The 27,056-nt window shown below is 46.5% G+C and overlaps 2 protein-coding genes and 1 long non-coding RNA gene across 5 annotated transcripts; 2 read left to right on the plus strand and 1 right to left on the minus strand.

Moving 5' to 3' along the window:
- The first annotated feature begins 856 nt into the window (after positions 1-856).
- card11 (caspase recruitment domain family, member 11) lies at positions 857-16,880 on the plus strand. 2 transcript variants are annotated; one of them, XM_068577997.1, is made up of 25 exons: positions 857-1,063; positions 5,891-6,090; positions 6,230-6,367; positions 6,831-7,007; positions 7,663-7,811; positions 7,986-8,165; positions 8,373-8,519; positions 9,589-9,714; positions 9,810-10,004; positions 10,133-10,285; positions 10,658-10,721; positions 10,806-11,002; positions 11,124-11,230; positions 11,357-11,397; positions 11,482-11,605; positions 11,748-11,949; positions 12,245-12,371; positions 12,480-12,723; positions 13,170-13,251; positions 13,459-13,554; positions 13,700-13,817; positions 14,409-14,591; positions 15,060-15,181; positions 15,316-15,431; positions 16,477-16,880. In XM_068577997.1, the coding sequence occupies exons 2-25, from the start codon at positions 5,901-5,903 to the stop codon at positions 16,679-16,681; spliced, it is 3,483 nt and encodes a 1,160-aa protein (XP_068434098.1). In that variant the 5' UTR covers positions 857-1,063; positions 5,891-5,900; the 3' UTR covers positions 16,682-16,880. The 2 variants fall into 2 exon arrangements, with proteins under 2 accessions (XP_068434098.1, XP_068434097.1); XM_068577996.1 differs by having other exon boundaries at positions 10,658-11,002.
- LOC137786253 (uncharacterized) lies at positions 6,811-21,817 on the minus strand. Of its 2 annotated transcripts, none has more exons than XR_011077567.1 (5): positions 21,511-21,817; positions 16,437-16,675; positions 9,592-9,684; positions 9,272-9,442; positions 6,811-6,946 (listed from the first exon to the last, which is right to left on the minus strand). It is a non-coding gene; the product is annotated as an uncharacterized lncRNA (long non-coding RNA). The 2 variants fall into 2 exon arrangements; XR_011077566.1 differs by having other exon boundaries at positions 6,817-8,105.
- On the plus strand, positions 19,181-26,316 carry LOC137786252 (carbohydrate sulfotransferase 12-like). Its single transcript, XM_068577998.1, has 5 exons — positions 19,181-19,245; positions 21,461-21,999; positions 22,500-22,652; positions 22,800-22,979; positions 23,257-26,316. Exons 2-5 carry the CDS (start codon positions 21,631-21,633, stop codon positions 23,803-23,805), a joined length of 1,251 nt encoding a protein of 416 aa, XP_068434099.1. The 5' UTR covers positions 19,181-19,245; positions 21,461-21,630; the 3' UTR covers positions 23,806-26,316.
- Positions 26,317-27,056: the final 740 nt, after the last annotated feature.

Genomic DNA, 27,056 nt, shown 5'->3' on the forward strand with positions numbered 1-27,056 from the left:
TTGAACAACAACCTGTTTTTGTCTCACTTCCAAGAAGTATTAGTTAATAATCTCCAATACATTAATTGCCTAAAAAGGATATTAAACACGTGCATTTGACTGTTATGCAAATTATCATCAAAGTTGTTCAGCTGGTGGCTTTATGTCAACCGTCACCGATACTGGAGTAATAACACACTTTACAGGTGTTATTTCTGCACTCGGTTTTCTAAACGTCACCAAAACGCTACAGAAACAGGCTATTAAAAAATAGATAATTTCAATATAGTCTTTCCCTTTGTGATATAATCCTAATATTCTGATAGATGATACATTACAAATTTCAGACAGAATATTGTACAGGTTACTACATTTTTATTCATGATCTAATCCACGTATACTGTAAGTAAAACAAACAAAGGATCTCGCCACTTTAAATTATTCGATGTTTACTTTTTTTTACGATGTTTTTGACTTTTTATTTACAGAATAGTAATGTATCACTAAATCCATGTCGCAAGAAGATGTAATGCATCTAAAGGAGTAAACAATGGTGTCAGATGGAAACCTTTATCATGAACAAGAGACAACAGGAGATCCAGCCCAATGACCAGTTATACACGTACTGAATGAATAAACGTCCACGCGGCCACCGTACACAAAGTGAGACAGGTTGCAGAAGCTGAGGGTGCGCTCTTCCTCACCTCTGCAGAACACTTGTTATTTCCATCTGAGCTCACACCGCCCGCCTCCGCTCTCTCTCTCTCTCTCTCTCTCTCTCTCTCTCTCTCTCTCTCTCTCTCTCTCTCTCTCTCTCTCTCTCTCTCTCTCTCTCTCTCTCTCTCTCTCTCTCCGTGTCTTTCTGCCACACAGCGAGTCGGTGCAACAGCTCACATGCGCTCCTCTCTTACTTTGAAAGTGCCCTCTGTTTTGAATAAATGGAGACAACTTAGGCCTCTGGGATTTATGGTTAACCAACCAATTTAAAACAAACAAACAAAACAACAAACACAAACAGGCTACCACACCTCGGCTGAGTTTGACTTCCCCTCAGTTCTTTGGACAACTCTCCGCTGCATCTCAGGTAGGAAAAACTCCTCTCTTGTAGAATATAACGCTCTCTTTTCTTTTTTTTACGCATTTAAAGTTCAGTGTTGATCAGTCCAGAAATAATTATCTCTATAAGAAAGGAGGGCGAAGTGATATTAACATCACGTATCACCGCAGCGGGGCTTGTGTGTGTGTGTGTGTGTGTGTGTGTGTGTGTGTGTGTGTGTGTGTGTGTGTGTGTGTGTGTCATCCAAAGGCAAAGACACATCTGTCCCAAACACAAGTCACATTGACTTTCAGAATAACTTTAATAACTCTAATACTAACTTTAATAAGTTTGTCTCTTAAGAGGGGATGAGTGTTGTTTATTGGCCGGATCCTCCTCGTTGATTTAAGCCTTCACTGACATCTTCTGGGCTACTAAATAAAGCATGTATTAGTCTGGTAACACAATAGCTAGCATGCTGTCATCATGGGGACATTATCTCCCATCATCCAAATGTTTGGGATTCCTATAGAGACGCAGAAGACAAAGAGGTCCAGTGAGGGAGAAGAGGCGACGCAGAGAGACACACAGCTGCATTCACATGGGACTGCGTATTTATTGGCCTTGCATTGACTATAATATATTTGATCATGAATGTTTCGTAGTATGTTTTACGCAATAGAAAGATCTTTCTTTTGTATGCGCATCCTGGAACCAATGTGTGTTAATGAAATTTAACATTTTTGATCAGAAAGCACACAAACACACGTCTGCCTTTAGAAGAGCTGGAGCTCTGGCTCTCTTCCGCCTCTCTGCACGGACAGAACCCACATATCAAATTCGTACAAGCGCCAGCTATTTTTTGCCGGACAATGGGCTCTTTATGATGGTGTGTACACCTGAACCAATCACACCTGCATGTCAGCCTGCTGGCCAGCCAATCCCACGTGACTCAGCTTCTACAGGACCATTGGGCCGTGTTTCACTCACATGTTGGGTTGGATTGCACTATGATCTTAACTCACTTACCTGTGGGTCAGGGGGACCTTCACTTGCTTTAGTGTGTGTGTGTGTGTGTGTGTGCAGAAAATACCTGCGGTTGGCAGAGAGGGCTCTCAATCTGGGGAACAATGATGCTCACTTTCTCAGACAAATGTACGCAGTTCAAAGAGGTGGAAATGATTGATAGTGTGTCATACACACCTTACACACCTCCCAGATAATTTGGGCTTTGGGAGTTAAAGTGACGGTGATCATCCTAATAAGAGAGTCGTTGCAAGAAAGTATGTCTCCAGGTGTAGTACGACATTTAGATTATCTCTAAAACATGATGTCCGCGTAACGGAAAGTCAGTGGAAATTGGTTTGCATTTCCACTAAACCATCAGCGAAACAGATGCTTTCATCTTTAAAAAAAAAAAAAAAGGAGCAAAAGCTTCACATTCACTTTAACGCCTCTTTTAAAAACACTGAACCAACAATACAAAGATACTGATTGGTTTTAAGGCTGCTCAGTTATTGTCGCTGCAATTCAAATACATAATAGGCAATTCAATAATATGATATTAAAATAAGTAATGACATGCAGTGACTGTGTGTGTGTGTATTTCCATTAGTGACTGTGGTGCATGAGACGTGACATTGAATTGAATGACATGAACACTTTGATGCAGATGTTAAGGAGGCAATTAACCTGCAAGATGTGTTATTTAGAAATAAATGTAGGTATTCATGCAGTTAGTTATGTTAAGTTATGCTGCTACGTCGCAGAAACATGAAGATAGCAGATATAAAAACTATAATACTATTTAGAATAAACACTTTTAATACAGTTATGCCAGAACCTGCATACACGTCATACTCTCTCGGGGTGAACGGCGGCTCTATTTTTGGCTTCTTTGTAGCTTCTCTTTTCTTCTTGGCTCCATCTTTAAAGGGTTCATCTCAGCAGTCATCGATTCTCATGAATTAAATGTAAAAATGCACAGATATTGGGGACTGGGAACTTTTATAAATGCACAGATAAAAAAAGTTTTTCTAGGAAGTGGTCCCAACAAACTGATATGCACTAAAATAAACTCTAATATGTATTACATTATATTTTTTAAAAAACTGTTTGCTACAAGTTGTTTAAATTCAAGCCGATTCATTTTTGTGGAGTCCAAAATCACAAATTTGCCTGAGAAAGCTTAACAACCTTTACACAGTCCTTTGTCCCGGGACCCTTTAAGTACAATAGATGTCATGTGACCACAATCAACAACACATTCAATACACATGACAGAAATAATTCATATAATGAGAGTAGTGAGTATGTTAATTAGGAAAGATTACAACTACCAATAACAACAGCAGCAGTTGATATAGTAGTAGAAAGATGTTATGTGTGATAACTAAGATGGAGAAGAGGAACTCAGGTTTTTAAGAAGTCCCCCTGCAGTCTCGGCCCACAGCAGCACATCTGGCGATCGTCCAAATGCAAGATAAACTGCCCTAACTATAATCTGTAATCTTATATATTATCAAAAAGGAAAGTCTTAAATGTGGTTAGTGTGTCCGCGCCTCCAACCCCCCGAGTTGTTTTTTTTCCTCAGTGCAGATTTTCTATACAAAACGCTGGGGACCGATAATCTGGAGAGAGAAACTCAGATTACATGAAAAAGAATCCCAATTGCTCCAAAAGTCAAGAAATAGCTTTTAGTCACAGTGAATTTCCAGTTCTCTCTACATGTTGTTGTGATGTATAAGAGACATGGAGGCGGAGCGAGGCGAGGTGGTGAACAGTTCCAACACTGAGTGTCAGAGGACGATGGAAACATCACGCTGCTCTCTGATGGGTTGTGTTTGTGTGTCTGCAAAAACGTTGCTGAAAAAAAAAGAAGGGAAAAGTTTAACGCAAGAACACACACGCACACGCACACACACGCACAAACTCAACCACACGCACACAAACAGACACACACACAGTGCTCTGAAAAGCCATTGAACTCTTGTGACCACAATACTATAAAAGTGGCGGACTGAGGGGACCGAAGCAGCGCAGAGGAAGAGACCTGCTACTCACATCTGGCCTGAAAAGGAGGAAGTGAGGATTCGCTTTCTCGGTAATGATCTCCAAAATAAGAGAAGAGAGAAGAGGAAACATGTATGTGGTTACTGACGGAGTCAGCGCGCGCGCGCGCGTATGTGTGTGTGTGTGTGTGTGTGTGTGTGTGTGTGTCTTCAACGTGTGTCTGCATGAACTTGTGTACTTCTGCATGAGTGCACGGGTGTGTGTGTGTGTGTGTGTGTGTGTGTTTGCGGTTTCATCGTATGCAGTCAATGTGGCAACACATACTCACTGTAGAGAGAAATAATAGCGTGGAGTGTTGAGCGCGGTGTGATATTTCTGTCTGCCTCAGACTGCTTTTGAGAAGCAAATTATGATCCGTTGTGTTAAAACTATTGTGTGGCGGATTTTGCCGATTCATCTTTTCCACATGCAGGGTTCAGATAGATGACAGCTGTATGCAAACGTGTGTGTGTGTGTGTGTGTGTGTGTGTGTGTGTGTGTGTGTGTGTGTGTGTGTGTGTGTGTGTGTGTGTGTGTGTGTACATGAGTAACGGCATCAGATAGCATTAATTTGCCTAACTGTAGGCTGCAAGTCACAAAGCGGGATTGTTGCACAACTCCTGCTGGGTCAGACAGCATGCAAATCCCAGAGAGGCTCGGACAGCGTTTGTGTGTGACACGATGAGAGAGAGGAAACACAAGTGGGAGTAAGAGGAAAGGGAAAGTCGAAATGTGCCTCTGGAAAAGTATTTTTTTAAACAGGAGAGGTAAATGGAAAGACATCAGTGGATTGAAGTTGATGTTGTTAATAAGGGAAAGGGATGAAGAGGAGACGGTGTGGTGCCGAATGAGCAAAGCCTCACTTTGGGTCTGTGTCTTATACTTCATGAAGACTCAGATGCTTCTTCTGCAGATACTTAGCAGTGATCATATCACAGGGGGCACGTCAGTTATGAATAACGCCAGTCGATGTCAGCTCCTTGCAGATATGTGTCTATGACCCATATTACACAACAGAAATGCCAAACTAGGCGTTGAATAATGTTATTGATAGATGAAAGTGTGGAAGAGGCAGCCTGGACACGAGGACAGAGAGTGTGACCTGCAACAAAGGTCACGTGGCTGCGATCGAACCGGGACATTGCAGTGACGTGAAATGAGCTGAAACCATTTGGCTCCCAAGCCGCTCCCCCAAACTAACTTTATGATGATCGAGAAGTTACAGACATGAACAGTCATGCGCCAATGCAGAAGGGCCTTAAACTTGCATTCTTTCTCTTAACCATCAGGGGCGACTCCTCTGATTGCAAAAAGAAGAATGATTGTCTAGAAGTCTATGAGGAAATGACTCCACTTCTCCCTGGATTTATTACCTCAGTCAACATATTAAACATGAGTTTATGGTCTCAATCGCTTGTTGAAGTCTCGCAGCATGACGTTCATTTAGTAAATGATGGTCCCATTTCTATTAAAATGAGCCATAAAGCAGAGTATGCTTTAGGGCGGGGTTACCTTGTGATTGACAGGTCATTATCCCAGCGTTGTATGGTCTGGATTCAGAAAAAGCAGAAACAATAGAATTAGTTTTTATTTGTTTTGTTGCCTTAAGTCTTTCGAACAACTAAGACATGACATCAGCTTGTTGTTTCCTCAGAGCCCCAAATAAATCACCTCTTTGTTCCTGTTTCCTCTGCTTTCACCGTTTTGTGCCAACGTTTGAACACAACACCACAGGAATGAGTCAGACGTCAACCACAGATGACAATTTCACCACCGACAGTCTTCATTAACGTAAATACATGTGGCTGAAATGACACTTTCCAGGCTGCAAGAGATGGAGAACGGGACGTGTGAGGACGCGGAGGCGCTGTGGGAGAAGGTGGAGTGCAAACGGTACGACCTGTGCCGCGCCATCTCCCCGTCGAAGCTCACCCCCTACCTCCGCCAGTGCAAAGTCCTGGATGAGCAGGATGAGGATGAGATCCTCAACTCCATGCTGCTGGTCTCCAAAGCCAACCGCACAAGTGGGTAGAGGGATGCGGGTGTTTGTGTGCTTTTGCCTTCGTTGTAGTATTTATATGATGCTCATTGTATTATCCTCTCTCCACGGAAGAAGGTACTTGTGTGTTTCTGTGTGTTCACCTTGTGTGTTCGACCTCTCAGGCCGTCTACTCGACATCCTCCACACTAAAGGAGAGCGGGCCTATGTGGCGTTTTTGGAAAGTCTGGAATTTTACTACCCTGAGCTGTACAAGCTGGTCACAGGGAAGGAACCCACACGGCGCTTCTCCACCATCGTAGGTGAGACGCACCTTTGGGTGCAGACACACCCACGCGTGTGCACGGACACACAGCGCGTACGCACACCTTGATACAGCTTTATTTTTACGGGCTATCATGGAGAAATGTACTTCTGAACTGACGCAATCAGGATACTGTTCTTCTATTTGCCTCAAACTAACTAAACTCAAACTAAAAAGTGAAGCAATGATCTGATTATTATTGGACGTATTGAATCGCTTTTTAAAATGAAAGTTCGTTAGGGAAAAATAAACACATTTAACTGCCAGATGCAGAGCTGGTTTTGTAGCTTTGTCCAGGGAGGAACATATGAGACTCAGATCTTGTTCTGCTGGTTCACACTAGAATTTGACAGTTATCCAAATAAGTTTTGTGATGCGATACTGTGACAATATGACATGCGTATGATACTCTGTGACGTGTATTCTGTTCCTCCTCTTCTACTTGCCTTTCCTCATTGCAGTGGAAGAGGGTCACGAGGGCCTGACGCAGTTCCTGATGAACGAAGTGATGAAGCTGCAGCAGCAGTCCAACGTCAAGACCCTGCAGACGGCCGAGCTCAGCAGGAAGAACTGCACCCTGGAGGACGAGCAGAAGAAGCTGCGGGTGGCCAACCACGAGCTCCAGGCCATCCAACAGAGTAACAATACATGTCGAAATGTTCAAAGTGATCATGCATGTCTTAGTGTCTGAAATGCATTAAGTCCAAACCAAAAGCCTCCCACCATTAATAGTGAAACTCCTACCCGACCACACAGGATTGGTTTTACCCTGCTCGGTGCACCACAGTCGGGTTTTATTCCGGCTAAGTTGCCAATCGCATTGTCTACTCACATGTGTTATCATGTCCTGTGTTAGATAGAACAACAAGCGTGTTTTACGTCTTAATCAAATGCTAAAATTAACTCAGGTCAACGTGTGTTTCCAGCAGACTTTTGGTGGCGGCCCAAACGAGAAAGAGGCCGTCTGCACGGCATCTTTAGTGCACGTTTGCTGGCAAAATTGTCATCCAAAAACAAAAAACTCAGCTGTCCCGCCTGAAGCTTGAAATATTAAGTTCTGGTCTTCCTTTGTCTGTAATTGTTTAATTCAACAATTCATGACAGAAGACAAAATCAGTAGAAACAGCTGATGTGCAGCGGTTTACTAAATCACTGAAGGCTTGAAACAAAGATCAAGAAGCTTGATTGTTTATTTAAAATGTAATCTATAGTCACCTCAGCGTAAGACTGACGGCGTTGTTAGCAGCCAATAGTCCTGGCGGACACACTCATGTGTTGTATGATTTGGTTCAGGGTACAATAAGCTGAAAGAAGAGAGGAACAGCTACAGCGACGAGCTGCTGCGAGTGAAGGACGAGAACTACAAGCTGGCCATGAGGTACGCCAGTTTGAGTGAGGAGAAGAACATGGCTGTGATGAGGAGCCGAGACCTGCAGCTAGAGGTACTGATGGACACACTGTCAATACATTACGCAGACATGTGCAAGAAATGATAACGAATGCTGAGACAAAAAGAATGAGTGTGACATATTCAAAGGGGCTGTGTGCGGCCCACTCTCAGCGGCGCGCTCGTACCGACAGCTCACTATTCATTCAGCACCGTATGCGCTGTGTAGGTGGATCAGCTGAAGCACAGGCTGAACAAGTTGGACGAAGAGTGCAAGATGGAGAGGAGGCAGAGTCTCAAGCTGAAGAACGACATCGAGAACCGGCCGAAGAGAGAGCAGATCTTCGAGCTGGAGAGAGAGAACGAAATGCTTAAGATCAAACTGCAGGATCTGCAGTCCATCATACAGGTATGAGCATACACACACACACACACATGCGAGCACACGAGCGCGCATATAAGCATTCATTTGGAGGCGTGTTTCTTGCTAGCAAAAGATGAACTCTCCTTTTAGCTCTGTTTTCGGTCTCCAGCACCTCACATGAACAACACCAGTCCCTTCAGCTGCTAAATGCTGCACTATGTTCAAAGCATGTGTGTGTTTCCTCATGCACAGCCTGGTCCACTACCTGCATCGGACAAGGCCATCCTTGACATTTTGGAACATGACAGACAGGAAGCACTAGAAGACAGACAAGATCTGGTCAACCGCCTCTACAACCTCCACGAGGAAGTCCGGCAGGCTGAGGAGCTACGAGATAAGGTAACAGACAAGCAAACAAGGGAGGATGAGACTTAGCAGCCAAAGGCATAACGATAAACTCTTTAAATAAATTGCATTGTTGGATATGGAATCTGTCCAACCACGTTGACGTGCAGATGTACGCGGGCAAAACAATGTCCAGTTGTAGTCCGCCGTCACAGATGTCTGTCTTCAGTTCCACTAAAGGCCAACTTCCCCTCGAAATATTTAAATATCTTGAAAAAACAGCAGCGATCCAACGTTTCACAACGTAATCAAACGCGAGAGAGTTCAAAATCATTTAAATAAACGTTCTGAACTTTTCAGAGCGGTTGTCCGTATGGGAACCAGGAGACTAAACTACCCAACTCCTGTCTACACATTGTTGATCAGTATCGATATTGTCATATGTATATTAACACATGAGTCACAGGGGACATTTCACCGCAGAACAAGAACTTTTACTGGCCTACCATCAGAGGAAAGTCACGTGGAAGTGATCTTGGTTGCTTGTTTGATGTGTAAATGTGGGGCAGCGTGGGGAGCTGAGAACAAACCGTGAGCAAAAATTCACCCGAACCCGTGACCGGAGAGCCTGATGCCCATGAGACCGTCTGTGAAACACACACCCTGTGCACGACTCAACTCAGGCCTCTCTCTGCGTAAGCTGCTCTTCCTTCTGTCTCTCTGTGCGTCTCCTCCTGTCTCTGCTCTCGTCTAATAAACTCTATCGCGTGTGTGTGTTAGCAGTTAAGCGTTTGTGGTTTTCTCACCTCTGTACATTCTTTTGCTTTCTTTCCTTTTTTTTTTAGACTTGTTCCAACTAGCAGGTATCCTCTGGGTGAGCAGCTGTCTGCAGAGTCTGTCTCTGCTTCACAGTGTTATCCGTTGAATAATTACAATCACTCACGATTACTCTGACATGCTCAGACTTACACCTGCAACTGCAATGAAACAATGCAGGGAGACAGAAACTGTGACTCACACACGACAAAAAAACTCAACACACTTATGATTTCCTTCTCATCATCCCACGCCTTGTGTGTGTGTGTGTGTGTGTGTGTGTGTGTGTGTGTGTGTGTGTGTGTAGTACCTGGAGGAAAAGGAGGATCTGGAGCTGAAGTCCTCCACGCTGCAAAAGGACTGTGAGATGTATCGCAACCGCATGGACACCATCACAGTGCAGCTAGAGGAGGTGGAGAAGGAGAGGGACCAGGTGAGAACACACAGACTCAGACTGAGTGTGATTGTTTAGTTGTCGTCGTCGTCGTTGTCGTCGTGTGACTTACTTCCTCCCCCCCACTGCTGCAGGCTTTTCGTTCCAGAGACGAGGCCCAGCACCAGTTCTCCCAGAGTCTCATTGACAAAGACAAGTATCGCAAGCAGATCCGAGAGCTGGAGGAGAAGAGCGATGAACTCCACATCGAGATCGTGCACAAAGAAGCCAAGCTGGTCACCTTGGAGGCGCGAATACGACGGCTGTCCAAGGACATTGTTTTGGACCAGGTTAGAAAAATGAGTGCACTCGGTTAACGACTCCCATTGCGTCTTAGATTATTCCCAATGTCTGATTTGGAAGATTTGCCAGCATGTTCAGAACATTTTCCGAAATGTTTCGCTCTGTGTTTTTGCAGAGTTTGCCAAGGGACCTGCCGCCCACCATCATCCCCCAAGCGGGGGACTACAAACCCGTCCAGGAGTCTGAATGGTCCAGCGATGATTCTCCAGGGGAGAAGATCTTATACGAGGAGCCGCGTCTCAAACGCAGACCCAACCTCAAAGCAGGGGTCAGCACACGCACACACACACACACAGACACACACACACACACACTCACACACACGCACACGTAAGAGGAAGAGCTCATATGACTGATCACGTGTATGAGCAGGAACAGCCAATTCATCAGAGGTTTACCCAACTTTTAACTAAACATTACATTTTACCAAGTTGTGTTTTTCTGCAATATCGAATTTGATTCAGAAGTACATTTAATTTGTGTGAAATTCTTAATATCTTCAGTCGAAATGACCATATAAGATCAGTCTCATGTCTATACGTGGAGATGAAATAACAGGAAATACAACCTAAATGGAATAAAAGACATTCTGCTTTCAGTGAGATGTTTTTAACAGTCACTTCCGTGCTTTGTGTCGTAGCTCAGAGTCAAGTCTCCAGTCTGCTTCCCCAAAGAAGTCAACCCAGAGTCCTCTCAATCTGCTGGTAACGCTCGTAGAGTTCACTCATCCCTTCTTTCCCGCCATGATTTCCTTTGTGCGAGCTCATCCGTTTGTCTCCAACTCTCAGCCCCGTCAGTCAACGGCGGAGATTTACTTGAAATCCGGACGCGGAGCTTGCCGGTCAACGGCATGTCCCTGCCCTCCTCCCCCAGCCTCCTGACGTCCCCCACATATCCTCCCTTCTCGGCTCCCCTCGCCTCCTCCAGCCAGCCCTCCTCCCCTTTCCCCTTAAACATGGCGGACCAGTCCAACAGGCCAAATATGGTGAGGTTTTAAAACGTTGCTGTTCAATGAAACGTTCTCATGTCCCAATACAATGTCGACTTAAGTTCACGAGTCTGTACTTGCGACTTCTGCTTTGTTCACTTACCAAACGGATCTCCAGCTGCGGTACCGTAACGCCAGCATCCTGTCCACACAGCCTGAGCCTCCGGAGAAAGCGTCGCTGTACCGCAGAGAGAGGGAGAAGGAAAACGACTTCCACCCTCGCAGGTTAGCCACAAACCAGACGATACGCGTCAGCTCATCTGTTCTTCTGGAGAATTGTTACGTGCATCAGTTTGTATGAATCTGGGCTCGGTTTGTGTTTAATTTCCTGATGCGAATGTTCTCTTCCAGCCTCTCGGACTTTGACAGCGACAACATGGAAATGGAGTTTGGTAAAGTTTGCTTTCACACTTTTACACGACCGTGTTCGTCTTCTGTCTACCGGGTTTAACGAGTGACTCCTCCTCCGTCCTTAGAAGACGAAGTGCAGCGCGGCCCACCTTCTGTCCACTCCTCTTCCTCGTCCCATCAGTCAGAAGGAATGGACACTTACGACCTGGAGCAGGTCAACAATATCTTCAGGAAACTCTCTCTGGAGCGGTACAGGACTGATAACATGCACTCAGATGCACAAGAATCATTGCGAGTCGAGCTCACTTACCAACTCCTCCTCCTCCTCCTCCTCTCCCTCCTCTTCCTCCTCCTCCTCCTCCTCCTCCTCCTCCTTCTTCCTCTTCTGCAGGCCGTTCCGCCCGTCTTTGTCCTCCTTCTCCAGGAGCAGCGGGTCCCTGAAGCCGGTGCAGGAGCTGTCGCTGCTCGGCGACAACCTCCTGAAGGACATCACTCTGGTCGGCGGCAACCTCAGCGGGATTTTCATCTCGGCTGTCCAGTCGGGCTCCATCGCTGAGAAGGCGGGGCTTCGAGAGGGCCACCACCTCCTGTTGGTGGGTAGTTTACTCGCTGGGGCTGGATGTCAAAAGCTCAATTTGTGTCAAATTCATAATCTGCTGGCTGCAGAAATGGAAAATGAAGAAGCAAGAACCTAAACATCTGACACGCGCATGACCATATTTTCAGATGCCTGCTTGTTTTTTCCAGTTCCCTAATCCAATGATCATTATTTATAATCAAGGCACTACTTTGCTGAGGTGTCAGAATATTGGTAGAAAACACCAACAATATGATTGCTTTCATTAGTCATTAATTTGTCTTGTGTTTTTTTTTCGATTGGCTGGTCAGCTTGAGGGATGCGTACGTGAGGAGAACCAGAGCATCTCTCTGGACATCAGCACTCAGGAAGAAGCCTACTGGACGCTGCAGAACTGCTCCGGACCGGTCAAGCTGCACTACCGGGCCAACTTCGACTGTAAGTGCAGTTTGTGTTGGGCTTGAATGTGTTTGTGCCGCTCACGCACACATAAACCGTGTGTGTGAATACGAATGTGTATGTGCACGTGTGTGTGTGTCGCTCCAGCGTACCGCCGCCTCCAGAGGGACCTGGCGGAAGGCCCGATGGTGTCTGGAGACTCCTTCTACATCCGGGTCAACCTCAACATCTCCGGCCAGTCAGACTGCTGCTCTCTGAGCGTGCAGTGTGACGAGGTGGTGCACGTGCTGGACACCAGGCACCAGGGCCGCAGCGAGTGGCTGTGCGCCCGCGTCGACCCCTACAGCGGCTCCGACCTGGCCGAGCGCGGCACCGTGCCCAGCAACTCGCGGTACGAAGAAAAGTTCTGACATTAAGAGGGAGAGTTGGATGAAACCCTTTCCTCGTATGTGCGAGGAAAGGGAAACCAGCATTTCAAAGCTGGAAGTGACTGAGTGTCACGCATCGGTTTGGCAGGACACAAAAGTGCAGTAACAGTTGAGCAACATGCAAAGTTTAGCAGAGGGTCTTGATCTGCTTTCACAATGTGAAGTTTCACTGATCTCCCCAACGCAGCAGCAATACCCCCCCCCCCCCTCCTATCACCTCCTTACACACACACACTCATTTAATTGTCACACTTGAGTCCCACAACCTGTTGTTGTCACCAAGAAGCACAGGAAGCAGCTTGTTGGCGGACCGAGTCTTCAATGATCATTTGTCATTTTCACTTTTCGAATCATGTCAGAAATTTGAATTGTGTGAACCTCGTGTTTGTGTGTGTGTGTGTGAATGTAGGGCCCAGCAGCTCCTGCTGGTAAAGATTCAGAAGTTAGTATCTCGAGGGGGGAAAGAAGACAACGAGATCAACCGCAATCGGGTAAGAAACTTGCAAAACTAGCAAAGTTTGAAAGTTACACACGCATATTTAATAATTTGGCATTAATACGTTCACAATCGACTAAAGCACAATGCCCTTTTTCTTATAACTTATTGAAAACATGTCTCTCTCCACCTAAGTGGGGATTGTGCAATGCTTAAAAAAACAACTAATCTTTGTTTGATCTCTAAACGTGTGTTTGTGCAGAACTATTTACAACCAGAAGAAGCCGGCTCGTCTCCTGATCCTAAAGCCAGCCCACGTATGTCTCGAGCCAGCATCTTCCTCACTCAGATACTTCAGGTAAGGAGGTGTCTCTTCCTCCGACTGGAATTACTGTTCACCTGAAAGTAATCTCTTGATCTGGCGACATGCAGCACTGCTGACTCACAGCAGTGGTGCGGTACCGCCTCCATGAAGACTTTACGCTGTCTGTTTTGATTTGTAGTTCGTCAGCCGTGTGGACATCAAGTACAAGCGAATGAACAGCAACGAGCGCGTTAGGATCATCAATTCAGGCGGCACAACACTACCCAGACAGGGTGTGGAGGTGCTGAGGCCCGAAGGTGAGTACAAAGAGACGCAGGAGCAACGCAACGAAGAAACCTCTGGAACCGGCAACTTTTTTAAAAAAAATAAAGAAATGTGTATGCATTTGAAATCGAGAAACGCTGAAACGTTTCATTGAAAAGTGGCAAGCGAAATACAGAGACGGAGAGGCGTTGAAATGTGAGTCAGGATGGATGACAAATGAAGCAGAACGTGTCCATTGAAATGAAAGTAAAAGATCGTGAAACAGTCGCGTCAGCGTTGAAAGCAGAAAATTGTGATGTGGATGTTTCTTTGTTAGTTTTGGTTGAAGACATGTGAAGGGTCAGTTGAATTAGAAGGGTTGAACGTCGAAAAGTCCGTTGAGGAGTCAGATAAAAAGCAGTTCAAATGTCAGTTGACGTGCAAGTGGTGACAGCAGTTGGATTGTCATTGATGTGGTCAGAAAAAGAAGGTTGAAGCTTCCAGTGAAGAGGAAGCGCTGCAGTGTGCGGTGAAATATATGAATACAGCGTAACCTCGTAGACCTTCAGCCTGTCTCGTCTCTCTGCCGATGGGTGGATCCCCACGTGAAACTCTTTTCCTGTGCTTGTCTTGGCTGTAAACAGACGCTGCGGACGCAGACAATGAGCTGAGCAGGAGTTTGACCCTGATCCCTTACAGTAACGTCACCCTCCAGCGAACCCAGAGGAGGAGACCGGTCCTGTTCACTCCCACTGCCATCGCCAAAACCATCATCCAGAAAATACTCAACATGGGGGCCGCCATGGACTTTGATATCTGCAAACCAGGTCGGTGTATGACGAGGAGAGGGAGGGGGGGGGGGGGCGGAGCTCACTGGGAGATTGGGATTCAGGTCATGTATTGTTTTGCACTGTGGTGTTAAATGTTAAGGAGTGTCACCAGGATGGAAGATGGCCTCGTTGATAAGTAGGATGATGCAAGGGTGATGATGCATGCTGGCGGTGACAATGGCATGGAGGGGATCAAAGCACCGTTTTGGCGATACAGAGAATCAACCCTCCGGTCTCATGACAAACTAACTCACGCTTCCACCCGGACAGCGGGGTCAGACACAGAGCCGAACATCTGGCAGGCCGAGGGACTGTGTGATGTCTTGAAGTGGAGAATCCCCGGAGAGGGAAAATAAAATAAAGTGTCTGTTCCTTCTGGACTAAATGTTCTGCGGCGATCATGAAGAAACAAACCGCTTTTGACTCTTTTTTTTAAAATCAAATGTATTGTATGTTTTCTCTCAGACAACCTGAGCAAAGAGGAGTTTCATCTGAAACAGAACGTGGAGCCCTTCATTCACTACAAGGAGAAACACACCACCTTCGAATGCATCACCCGAGAAAACATAGAGGCCGTCGCTTCCAAGGTAGACCACGACTGATGCCACCTGCGCTTGTCTGCCCACGTGCTCAATCGCCACAGAATATGTTTGAAATGTCTGCTTTACACAGTCCAGATGTGCGTTCATCTGTAAACACCGTTCTTCCCACTCCTCACCAGGGGAAACACTGCCTGCTGGAGGCCGAGCTGACCTGCGTCAAAGACCTTCTGCGGCGAGAAATCTACCCGATCATCATCTACGTCAAGATCTGTGAGAAGAATGTCAAGAAGCTACGGTGGGCTTGGGAAAACAAAACGCACTCACCTTCACACATTTACCCACGGCTGCAAACCACAGGCCTTTTTTTCTCCAAATGCCAATACGTCAATCCTTGCATGACATTTTAGCTCCAAGTAGGAGGTGAGATTGAACCAGCCAAAGGAAAAAAAAGTCCGCATTTTCACTTTTAAACGAAGCCGTTTGCGACTCTGTGATGACGTTAGAGCAGCCCGCAGACAACAGCTGTGCACTTAGAACAGTGAGAGGAGCAGCTGAGGCCTTGGACACTTTGTTCAGTAAAACACACAATGCCCTGTGTCCTTCAGTCTGGTGTTGACACTAATGTGAGTGCAGAAACATTCGGGAGAGGCAACACAATCTGACGCCTGGCGTTTACTCTGGTGGAGTCTAAATGGTCAAATAATAAGAAGTAACTGTATTTGCGTAGCATATTTGATATAGCCAAAGAAATACACAAAACAGCAACCAAAACACAACAATTGTATTGCAATGCAACAAAACATTAACACCGATACCGTTCAGGTTAACCAGGATTAGAGTGCAGGAACGCAGAAAGACGCCTCGCCAGGTTTATTGTGGGACACTGAAAGATTTGAGCGTTTTTGTCGAGACAAAATGAAACGGTAGTCGCTGATGTATGAAGATGCTAGATTGTGTAAGGCTTTGTCGATTAGTAAGAGGACTTTAAAATTCTAAAAGGTACGAGTAACCTGTTTGGTGACGTGAGCAGGGATCGTGATCCTTTTCTTGTATTTGGTGGCTGCAGCTTTCTGAATGAACTGTAACTTTCCTAAAGACTTCTCAGGGAGACCAGTGGAAAGAGAGTCGCACTCATCTAAGCGGCTCGAGGTAAAAGCACATGTCAGCATTTCAGCGGCATTCTGATGGTTAATACTAGAAGTTGAACCCCTTTCTGAGAATTAAAACAAAGTACTCAACCCACTGATGTGAAGTGTCTACTGGATCACCGACAATCGGTTCCAGACATTACCACACTCACCACCGCAGCTCTGCTTGCTTCCTGTTTCCTGTCCACACAGGAAGTTGCCTCTGCGCGTGGAGTCGGAGGACGAGTTCGTGAAGTTGTGTCGGGCGAAGTTAAAGGAGCTGGAAGGAATTCCCTGCCTCTACGCCAAAGTGGAGCCCGAGGCCTGGGCGGGGACGGACGACCTCATCAAGGTCGTCAAGGACCGGATACTGGAGGAGCAGAAGAAGACGATCTGGGTGGAGCAGGACCTCCTGTAGACAAGCAGACACACACACACACACACACACACACACACACACACACACACACACACGAAAGCTGAGCACCATGAAACGCTGTTGAACATTATGCTCTTATGCATATTCATGCTAAGACTCAGACACTCGCACTGCTGAAGACTTCAAATAAATGCATTATATATTTTGTAAATGAGTGTGTTTACTGTGATTTAGATAAATAAACAAATGGAAAACATAAAAAAAGGGAATTTCTTTACTTCACATTTCAGCGTTTAAAGGGAAGTTCAGAGTTCAAAGAGTCTGACCTGACATAACTTTGCTTCTACTGCCCCCGTGTGGCCACGTCCAGGCTGTCGCTTAGTAAAGATTTAAGTCAAATCGGATTATATCACGTCAGCCTCTTGTTTATTTAAATAGGACGCGTTTTTGTTGCAAATTAGTTAAGCAGTGCTTCTCCGTATTTTTTAAATTACAGAAATAAAAGTATTACATAAACAGATAAACCGCTGCTACTTCAAGTAAAATATAAAATATAACGCGTAACGTTAGGAAAACACATGACTTAGCGGCTGTGGCTCAGTGGTGGGCGAGGTCGTCCTTTAATCAGAGGATCGGCGGTTCGATCCCCGGCGCTGCGAGCCCAAGTTGATGTGTCCTTGAGCAAGACACTTAATCCAGTTGTTCTGCATCTCTTTCCTCTTTGGTGAGCTCTGATGAAGCAACATCTCCTCGTGACCTCGTCACCAGTGGCATGTCCATAAGTTGGAAGCAGCTCGGTCAAAAAGTGAATTTATCTTCTCAGATCTCATTTGAGTCTTTTTCAAAGGCCTTAAAGAAGCAAAACTGTGCAGCATTTTAGAAGAAAGAATCAAAGATTGTAAAGTAGATTAAAAAAACATAGGTCACTGTATCAGAAATCATGTTCTTTATCCATGAACTTAAGATGAACTTAAGATGAACTTAAGATGAATTTAAGATAAACTTAAGATGAACTTAAAATTAACTTAGGATGAACTTAAGATGAACTCAAGATGAACTTAAGATGAACTTAAGATGAACTTAAGATGAACTTGGCTGGTGTTTGTGTGTTTTCAGAGGCCTGGTATTCAGTTTTAGGAGCGGCAGCAGGTTTCAATCATGTGATTTGAGTTTTTAGTTTCTAATACATTATGAATTGTGTATTCACGCTTATGTCGACTTATTTTATCTTATGCTTACCTTACTTATCTTTGCACCGATGCTGAGGATTGCCAACACTGCGTGTCATGCAAATGCATTATATTCAGTTTTAAATGGGCTCATCATGAACAAACTATCACGACCTTAATCACTGTGCAGCTTCACTGCTGATTTAACTCCTGTAAAAAGACGATTTCTGGGTTTATGCAGCAATTTTATCCATAACTCACTCACCCTGCATGCTTGTTGATTTCTACAGTTTATTAATCTGTGCTTACAGAAAGATCTTTTTTTTTTTCAAAGGCCACCAGATGTTCATATTTATCAAGCGGCAGGCCAGAGGGGATTTAGATTAACCTGTTTCATAAGGGTGCAAGATAATCTCCTCTTCTGCGGGAAAGACAAACAGCACAACGCAGATTTCTCAAATATGATAATTTCAGACGCACACTGTGTGTAAGAAACCACAAACACACCATTCAGGTCATGTAGTGAAATACCAAGGCGAATATTTATACTACTTTTACTCTACGATTTGTACGTCAAAATGTAATTATGTTAAAAAGTAATACACATGATGTGTTGTAATAGGATTATACACACGATGTACACAAGAAAGTATGTTAGAAATAGTCTTGATTGAACCTTTTCCTTCTATTGAAGATGTGTTTGTTCTTTGGAGTGTTTATTCTGGGTGTGTGTGGGTCTGTGTGTAGGTGTGTGTTGTTCACAGTAGAATGGCTGCCAGGGTACAAATGTGTATGAAGCAGATTCATGACAGCGCAGCACTGCGAGTAAAATCAGAAGTGAGTGAAGTTGAAATGTGTGACACTGATTGGAAGCAGATGAATGTGTGTGTGTGTGTGTGTGTGTGTGTGTGTGTGTGTGTGTGTGTGAGTGTGTGTGTGTAGAGGCTCATTGCTATGTTGGATGTCACAGGATGAAAAGAGTTCACAAATAACAGGATTTGAACCGCATCAGCCGGAGGCAACGTAAATAGATAAAACCTTTTGGTCTGACGTTCCTGACGATGACATTTAGTTTTTTGCAGGTACAGCAGGTTATTTTCAGCACACAGCTCTAGTGTGTGTGTGTGTGTGTGTGTGTGTGTGTGTGTGTGTGTGTGTGCGCGTGTCTGTGCGTGTGTGTATGTGTGTGTCTCTACATTAATCATCCCTGAGCAGAGAGACATGTTGTGCTGTAGCTGACCCAGAAAAAAAGTAAAATTTTCCCCTCATGAGCTCACTCTGCAGAAACTTCATACTACAAACTCTCGCGGTGTTTTGCGTGTTCACGCTCCATCTTTCTCCATGAACAAAAAAAAAAAAAGAGACAGAAAGCGAGGACTCGCATCACAGCTCAGCTGACGCGGCGCTGGGAGCTCGCGGGCACACAAGAAAGAGGTGAGGATGTCTTTTCGTTTCTTTTTTCCCCCCCACTCGTCTTTGTCATTATTAAAATACATGTAGGAAGTAACGCAACACGTCGCTCCTCGCTGGTAAAAACGTGTCTGTGCACGCGCCGTGAGCTCAATGCGGCGCGTTGGACCCCGAGACGCCGCTGAGAGGACATCACTGAAGCCGACGGGCTGGACGGGAGCTGCTGCTGCTGCTGCTGCCGTGCTGGTTGTTGTTGTTGTTGTTGTTGTTGTTGTTTCTCTGCATTGTCTCCACGTACATTTGACTCGCCGCTAACACGCGACGCTTTCACCAAACCGAGCCACATGCCGAAGAGCCTCCCGAGCGCGAGGAGCAGCCCGGCGCCGCGGCGCCGCGCGCCCCGTCAAAGGGTGCATTGTGCTCGGTCTGGCGTCTGCCGGCGGCTGCCGCGGGGTGGACGGGGTGATTTATCCCTCTGCTCCCGCTGCGGGGCCGAGCCCGGCACGCCGCTGCGGCGGGGAAAACGCACGCAGACGCGGAGGACCGACTTGTTGGGGCAACCAGCCGCTGCGATGTGGCCGAACAGCTGCAGCTTTCACTCACAATGGGACTTGTTGACCTGCGAGTGGAAAATATGCAAGTGGGGAGAAAAGAGAGCGTCTGAAGCCTTTCTTCTAAATCCTGAAATGTGTATCCAACGCTGCAAAGTGCCGTCCACGTAGAGCAAGGTGGAGGAAGTGATCAGCTATGTTGCTTTAATAACAAATAAAAATAACAAGCCAAAGTCCTGCATGTGCATTGAGCTTAAACATCTTAATAAAGGTGCTCGATGCAGAAACGTGGCCCCAGTGTTGTTATAATGAATTATTCATTATACTGTTATAGTTGGTCGAGGTGTAGATATTTGTAATATGTACTGTAGTTTCAATCTAAATGTGTATACTTTGCTGTTTAATTGCAGTGTAGTTGAAGTTTAAACTGATGGAGAAACACAAAAAGACAAAGTACCTCTTGTCGGCTGCCGACAGATGACTTTCTCTCCTCTCGCTTATTGGAATAAATTCACTTTCCACATCCCACTAGGGACGAACATTTAGACGTTGTTCTGGCCCGGCTCTGCAGGGTTTAATGTACTTTGTGGGACAGCAGTGGAGTCGTTGGTGTGCAGAGAAGAAGAGGAAGAGGAGTGTATACCGCTGCCTCTGGAGAGGGCCGATGATGATTTTCCATGTCAATGGTGCCCACTCAGCTCCAGGAAAGAGGACATAATGTGAGGACTGCTGCAGGGAAGCTGCACATTTTAGAAGAGTGTCGCAATGAAAAAGTGACGCCCTGCGACTTTTAAAACTGCACCGGCAAGGGGACGGTGGACTGGAGATGAAGTGGAAATTAAGAAACGCTGGTAGAAAAGACACAGGCCGTCTTTCTGCAGTTACACTTGTGCATTGCACGAGCACAGTGAGCCTCACTGTCTTTTCCTCCTCCCATAACGTATCTCCCTGCTTCTGTGTGTGCACTCTTTCAAAGGCTGCTAACATAGAGGCTTTTATTACTCCGGTGAGGAGGAGGAGGGGGGGAGGCTCGGCATTACAGTGTGCCGATGCCATGCCGTATGAAGCCGGGTATGGGTACAGCGGGATACTTGTGCATTTCAAAAGTTATTACTTTATGGTATGCAGAGCCTCCTGGCATGCACACATTCAACAACCGCTTGTGATTTCACTGCATGTGGAGTTAAGTCAACGCAGAGCGGTGGAGCAGAAATGCGTTAGAGAAATTGAAGCCAGTAAACTGTCAGACTTATTGCTCTTGTTTTCAAGCTCTTTTTTAAAAAGACTACATTACGCTCACATCCCATCTTTAACTTCTGAGTGATCTGTGTGCTTTGGTAAGTGTGGAACTATAGAGGCTTGAAAAGGGGAAACACGAGGGATTTGATTTAGCAACCCTATGTTGGTCCACAGCCGTCGTCTTTTATTAGACTTATTGTGTAACTCTCTACTTCCTGAGCGCTTATGTCTGTGTCCAAGACTCTTCTTGTTCCAGTGCGCCAAGTTACAAAATAAAAGCCCACTCAGAAGGGATAATGTCTGTTTTGTGGCATTGAAATGCTCGCCAGCGAGGAGACCAGCAAGCACACGCGTGTCCAAGAGCTTCATCATCATCTTCTTCTTCATCATCATAAGAGTTGTTGTTTCCCGGTCACGGCCGTGTGTCTAACGTGGCGGTTGCTCTGCAGGCCGCTGCCGGCGTGGAGCACAGGTGAGCGTTTCTTCACGATGAGCTCACCTTTCTCTGCTCCCGTCGTTATCTGCCGACCGACCCGCCTGTCGCCATGGTGAGAGAGACGGAGAGCTCCTGGACCTCGACTCTGTTGCCATGGTGATCCTGTAGCGAGCAGCAGTCACTATGGGAACGTCCAGGCTGTTCCGCGTGTTCGTGGCGCTGGGCTCGGCCTTCATGATCCTCCTGATCATCATCTACTGGGACGACGTCGGGGCCTCGCACCTCTACCTGCACACGCCCGTCTCGCCGGGCCCCAGAATCCCTCACCTGCCGCCTGCTCCCCGTCGGCCTCCGAGCTCCAGAGCGCCGTCCTTCCTGTCCGACATCGACGCCTTCGTGAACCAGTTCCTCGAGCCGGGCACCGGCGAGCCCACAGACCCCGCCCCCGCCGACACCAGCAACCAATCGGAGAAAGCGGAGGAGCGGTATGTGCCGCGGCGGGAGTGGAAGATCCACCTGACGCCAGTGGCAGCCGAGCTCCGTGAGAGACAGGTAAGAATAAGTATAATAATATGAAATTATTGTAATCACCATTGTCTTTGTAGGATTCCATGTTTCACAGAGCAAGAAAACACAGGTATAAATACCACAAATCATTAATAATAGTTGAGCTTTGTGAGAGAGCTGCATGCCAGCTAGCATCATTTAAACCAAACCGAACTAAACTATATTTTCTTTATCTTTTTTTCCATATATTATTGCCAATGCCATTATTGGGTTTCGCCATCAATATATTCTTTGAGATCTCAAAGATAAATGCTCAAATGCCAAATGTTGTCTGAACACAAGCAGACTTACACAAACTTGCTAAAATACAATCCAAAATTTCCATTTAAAGACCCGCAGCTCACTTTTTTGGCCTAATCTGACCTGCTCTGGTCCGTGTGGGCGTGTCCACGCTGTGTCTGATTGACATCTCTCTGACCCCTATGCAAGACCAAGCCTTCTGACTTCCTGACCGTCTCCTTTGCTTTACCAAACGGTGCAACCAGGAGCAGCGGCGGCGGTTACTCCAGGAGATGTGCGCCAACGACAGCGTGGTGTTTCCTGGCAAGAACCGCTCCTTCGACGACATTCCCAACAGGGAGCTGGATCACCTCATCGTGGACGACAGGCACGGGATCATCTACTGCTACGTTCCCAAGGTGAGCCGACACATGGCCTGCTGCGTTACGCTTAACACACGAGACCCAAACCAAACAGATGAGCGTGTCTTTGTCCAATCCATCCAACACACACACACACACACAACTACAATCCATATTGACTGGACTTCCACTGGCTCCCCTCAGGTAGCGTGCAGCAACTGGAAGCGCATCATGATCGTTCTCAGTGAAAGCCTGCTGCGGGACGGCGTCCCCCAGAGAGACCCGCTGGCCATCCCGCGGGACCTGGTCCACAACAGCAGCATGCACTTCACCTTCAACAAGTTCTGGAAGCGATACGGGAAGTTTGCGAGGCACCTCATGAAGGTCTGCTCGAATCCCTAAAACACTGTGTATCGTCTATTACATCTGCCATCTTTAATTCTCTCCCACACAGCTTTAGTGGAACCGTGGAGGTCCCTTCAACCAGAGAAACCCAAACTATGTCGCTGTAGTGCGTCTTGCTCCAGTAACATATCAAACAAGTCCTCCGTCATTATTTCCAATTGCCTCTATTACACTAAATTGCCAATTGTGTGTGTGTGTGTGTGTGTGTGAAGACGCTATGTTCTGTGTTAACAGAAGTTTTTCTTCATTGTTGAAGGTGAAGCTGAAGAAATACACCAAGTTCATTTTTGTGCGGGACCCCTTCGTGCGCCTCATCTCCGCCTACCGGAATAAATTTGAGCTGCGCAACGAGGACTTCTATCGGCGCTTCGCGCAGGTCATGCTGCGCCGCTACGCCAACCAGCCCACGCCCCCCGCCTCCGTGGACGAGGCGTTCGGCGTGGGCATCCACCCGTCCTTCTCCAACTTCGTCCAGTACCTCCTGGACCCTCAGACGGAGAAGGAGATGCCCTTCAATGAGCACTGGCGGCAGGTGTATCGCCTCTGCCACCCGTGCCAGATCCAGTACGACTTTGTGGGCCACCTGGAGTCGGCGGAGGAGGACGCCGAGCACCTTCTGCGCCAGCTGCGGGTGGACAACGTGGTGGAGTTCCCCACCTCGCACAGGAACCTCACCGCCAGCAGCTGGGAGTCCGATTGGTTCAGCACCGTGTCGGCCGAGGCTCGGAGAGAACTGTACAAGCTGTACGAACCGGACTTCAGGCTCTTTGGCTACGACAGACCGGACTCCATCCTCAATGAGTGACGCACTGACCCACGCACACACACACACACACACACACAGACCCACACACACACACACACACACACACAGACACGTTTTATATGTCATGAAATAATGCTACACTCTAACAACAGCGACGCCTCCCCTTGCTCTTGGGTCTGCAGATGTCTCCTCCTGTCTTGTGTACGTGTGTGTGTGTGTGTGTGTGTGTGTGTGTGTGTGTCTGTGTCTGTGTGTGTCTGTGTCTGTGTGTGTGTGTATGTGTGTGTGTCTGTGTGTCTGTGTGTGTCCTACACTGAAGGTGTACGTTGTTCGGGACACTCGCTGCTCTGAAGAAGCACACTAGTGAGGTGAATCCAGGTTAATAGCCATCACCAACTGTTGTTTTCCTTCATAAGTCACAAAGATAACCAGAAGCACACAGAGACGGTTCACGAGCCGCGTTTTGCGTTCAGTGCGTTGTGCGTTCAGTGCGTTCAGTGCGGTCCTCAACCCAAAACTCCACTCGGTCGAGCACTCGCCGACGTTGACGTCACGCCACGCCCGTCGCTCGCCATGTCACGGTTGAGCCGCGAGCCGATGCCAGACGCAGCACAAACGCAGAGTCGTACTCGGCGTTTGTGTCGTCACGGATAAACCCTTCCGGTCGTGACACGGACGCAGTGAACAGGGAAATGTGGGCGACGAGGGGAGAAAAAACCCAAGGTGTTACTAGATTAGTTTGTAGAGCGGTAGTGGTCATGTAATTTATTTCACCTTGTGTAAGTGCAATGTTTAGATGGAGGATGAAAGGGATTTATTTGATGTATGTTCAGAACAGACATCGGAGGCAGGTAGAATACTGATACCTCACTCAAGCCGATGCTCGTGCGTGTCATACTTGCAGCGCCCGGCGCGTGTCTTAGATTACATGAGTAGAAAGCACTTCAGACAACACGTCAGCGGCTTGAAAGCGGTATCGACTCATCGCAGAGAAAGCAAAGGCTGTGCTTTGTCTCCCAGGCGTCAAACTGGAGCTTCTGCTTTCTTTTCTTTATTTCATTTCATCTCAGCCGGATGCTGGAGAGGTGATCCTCTGAGCATTTGAACAGCTTTCCAAAAGGGAACGTTGTCTTCTGCCGCTTGTTGTGATGCCACGACGCAGACTGCAGCTATCACCGCTGGCCTACATCGGGTAACCCTGGAGACGGCAGCTGTGCGTTTCCACGGAGTCAAGCAGCGGTGCACATGATGGGATTGTGTTGTTGTTGTTGTTGAGCATTTGTAGTGAGGCTGCATTGACGCAAGATGAGGCTTAGAGTCTGGATGCATCGTGAGCGGAGCATGGGGTCAGACTGCATGTTTTATACACGAGGCGGATGAGACAGTGCCTTCGGTTGCAAAAGTTTACACACACACACAAAAAACAAAACAAAAGAAGTATTTTTGTAGAAGGACTTCATTTTTACTTTGAACTTGATGCAGTGAGAACTGCGTGAAGCCACGAGGTGTATTTGATATACTGGGGGCCTTGTTCATCTCGGTTATTCTTGGGGAAGAATAAAAATGGCGCAAACAACGAACTGTCTTCAAGGGAATTTGTACGTTTAAAGATCCTGTGCGGACTCTCTGTGCGCTCGGTGGTTTGCGCTCGTTGTGTCTCATTTTTAACGCAAGATCACTGCGTGGTTCGTACTGTACGTGATTGTTCTGCAAGTCACTCAGCTGTGTTGTGTTCACAGGATCGACTCTTTGTTGTCTCGCTGCCTTCCGGGTCATTTGTTTTGAACAAGTGCGGGTCATTTCTCACTCCAGTGGCTGGTTTTCACAGAAGTCCGCCGTGTTGTTTCCACACAGGTCTTAAGTATTCACACAGAAAAGCAGATCAATGCAAGGCACAACAACAACAAAAAAGAAAACACACCCTGTCATCACACACTCCCACCTCACCAGTGTTTGGATTGTCAGGTTTTTTATATCTCTTTTTGTATTTTTGTTATGCTCTTTTGTGGTATTTTCTTGTTTCACGGTCCTGATGTCGAACAGTATTTTTGCTCTGGGCTGTATTTTCTGTAAAAGTGCAAACGGCAAGATGAAATCATTTTATAAGGGAAAAGAAAACGGCTTATTTATTAGCAGAGTAAAAACTGAATACATGCTGCTTTTTGTAATGAGAGGAATCAGCCTGTGGGCGGTGATGGATCTGTATGGAGATGAGTTGGACTGGTGGCATGTTCCTTCATGTTTTTGTCCCACGGTGACCTGACGCTGTTAAACAGCTTGAAGGTCCAATGAAGCTGCTCTTTTATAGCTTCCCCTACTTTTTGACCTCAAGCCAAATCCTACAGTAATTGGTGTCACAGACCCCAAACATCTTTTCTGTGATTTATGTTTTTTTGCTAAACGTGTTTTAACGTGTTCTGTCTGACGAACTTGTTCCCTCTCTCATGTTTTGGGGAAAATGCAAAGTGTTCCTTCCCTTTCCTCATCAGTCTCATGCTGTCATGCGTCATCTGGTCTTCATACAAGAGAAATAAAGGTTGTGGGGCATGATGGGATCCGCGTTGGTCTCTCTTTGTGATTTCTACCTCACCGTCACATGATATACTGACAATATACTGATCATGACGTATCATTGCCACGAGGATGTCCCTGGAAATAATTAGTTATACCATCGTCTCAACAGAACAGCTCCTTTGTGTAGTGAAGACGGGCACGAAGGCCTCATGGAAATGGGAGGAGGAAAAATGTTCCTTATCAGTGCAACAGGAAAGAAAAACTAGACAAATGTGAACAGGAAATGTGGACATTTTCCTTCTAATCAAAATCAAGGAAACCTCTGGATGATGCGCACACCGCCTTCACGACACATGCATGTGTGTGCAACGTGTGCAGCCGTCATCAGAAACCTGAGAGGATCAAAGAGGACTTGGGACAACGCTGAAGACACAACTCACAAGCACAGACTCTTTTTCTTTTCGGGGCGGGGCAGTTCATTACTAACCCACTGCCCATGGCATCCTCTAGATGTCGCTGTGTATGTTTGTGTTGTGATCAAAACCTTCATTACGAGACCTTTTGGAGAGCAGATATGAGAGGAGCAAGATCTGCCACATGGGTGTGATCCCTCACCGGCTTCCCACCAACCTACGCCTCCTCAGACACTGGCAGTGGTGGTGACGGTGTGCGTCTGGATGGATCTGCTGGACCTTTAATTCAGGCCGGACTGGCACTAACATGGATCCCAAACTATCAGAAAACGCTGCAAGTACGGTCAATTAAAAGACGTTAAA

This window comes from Clinocottus analis, unplaced genomic scaffold (genome assembly GCF_023055335.1).
Source record: "Clinocottus analis isolate CAN_PGR_092001 unplaced genomic scaffold, fCliAna1.0.p SCAF_16, whole genome shotgun sequence".
NCBI lineage: Eukaryota > Metazoa > Chordata > Actinopteri > Perciformes > Cottidae > Clinocottus > Clinocottus analis.

What these genes read in the sequence shown, in the direction of transcription:
- card11 (XM_068577996.1), top strand. Translation starts at nt 5,901, where the DNA reads ATGGAGAACGGGACGTGTGAGGACGCGGAGGCGCTGTGGGAGAAGGTG. An exon ending in AACGACTTCCACCCTCGCAG is followed by an intron (nt 11,231 to 11,356) that starts GTTAGCCACAAA and finishes GTTCTCTTCCAG; the next exon opens with CCTCTCGGACTTTGACAGCG. An exon ending in AGGGCCACCACCTCCTGTTG is followed by an intron (nt 11,950 to 12,244) that starts GTGGGTAGTTTA and finishes TTGGCTGGTCAG; the next exon opens with CTTGAGGGATGCGTACGTGA.
- LOC137786252 (XM_068577998.1), top strand. Translation starts at nt 21,631, where the DNA reads ATGGGAACGTCCAGGCTGTTCCGCGTGTTCGTGGCGCTGGGCTCGGCC. An exon ending in CCGAGCTCCGTGAGAGACAG is followed by an intron (nt 22,000 to 22,499) that starts GTAAGAATAAGT and finishes CGGTGCAACCAG; the next exon opens with GAGCAGCGGCGGCGGTTACT. An exon ending in TTGCGAGGCACCTCATGAAG is followed by an intron (nt 22,980 to 23,256) that starts GTCTGCTCGAAT and finishes TCATTGTTGAAG; the next exon opens with GTGAAGCTGAAGAAATACAC.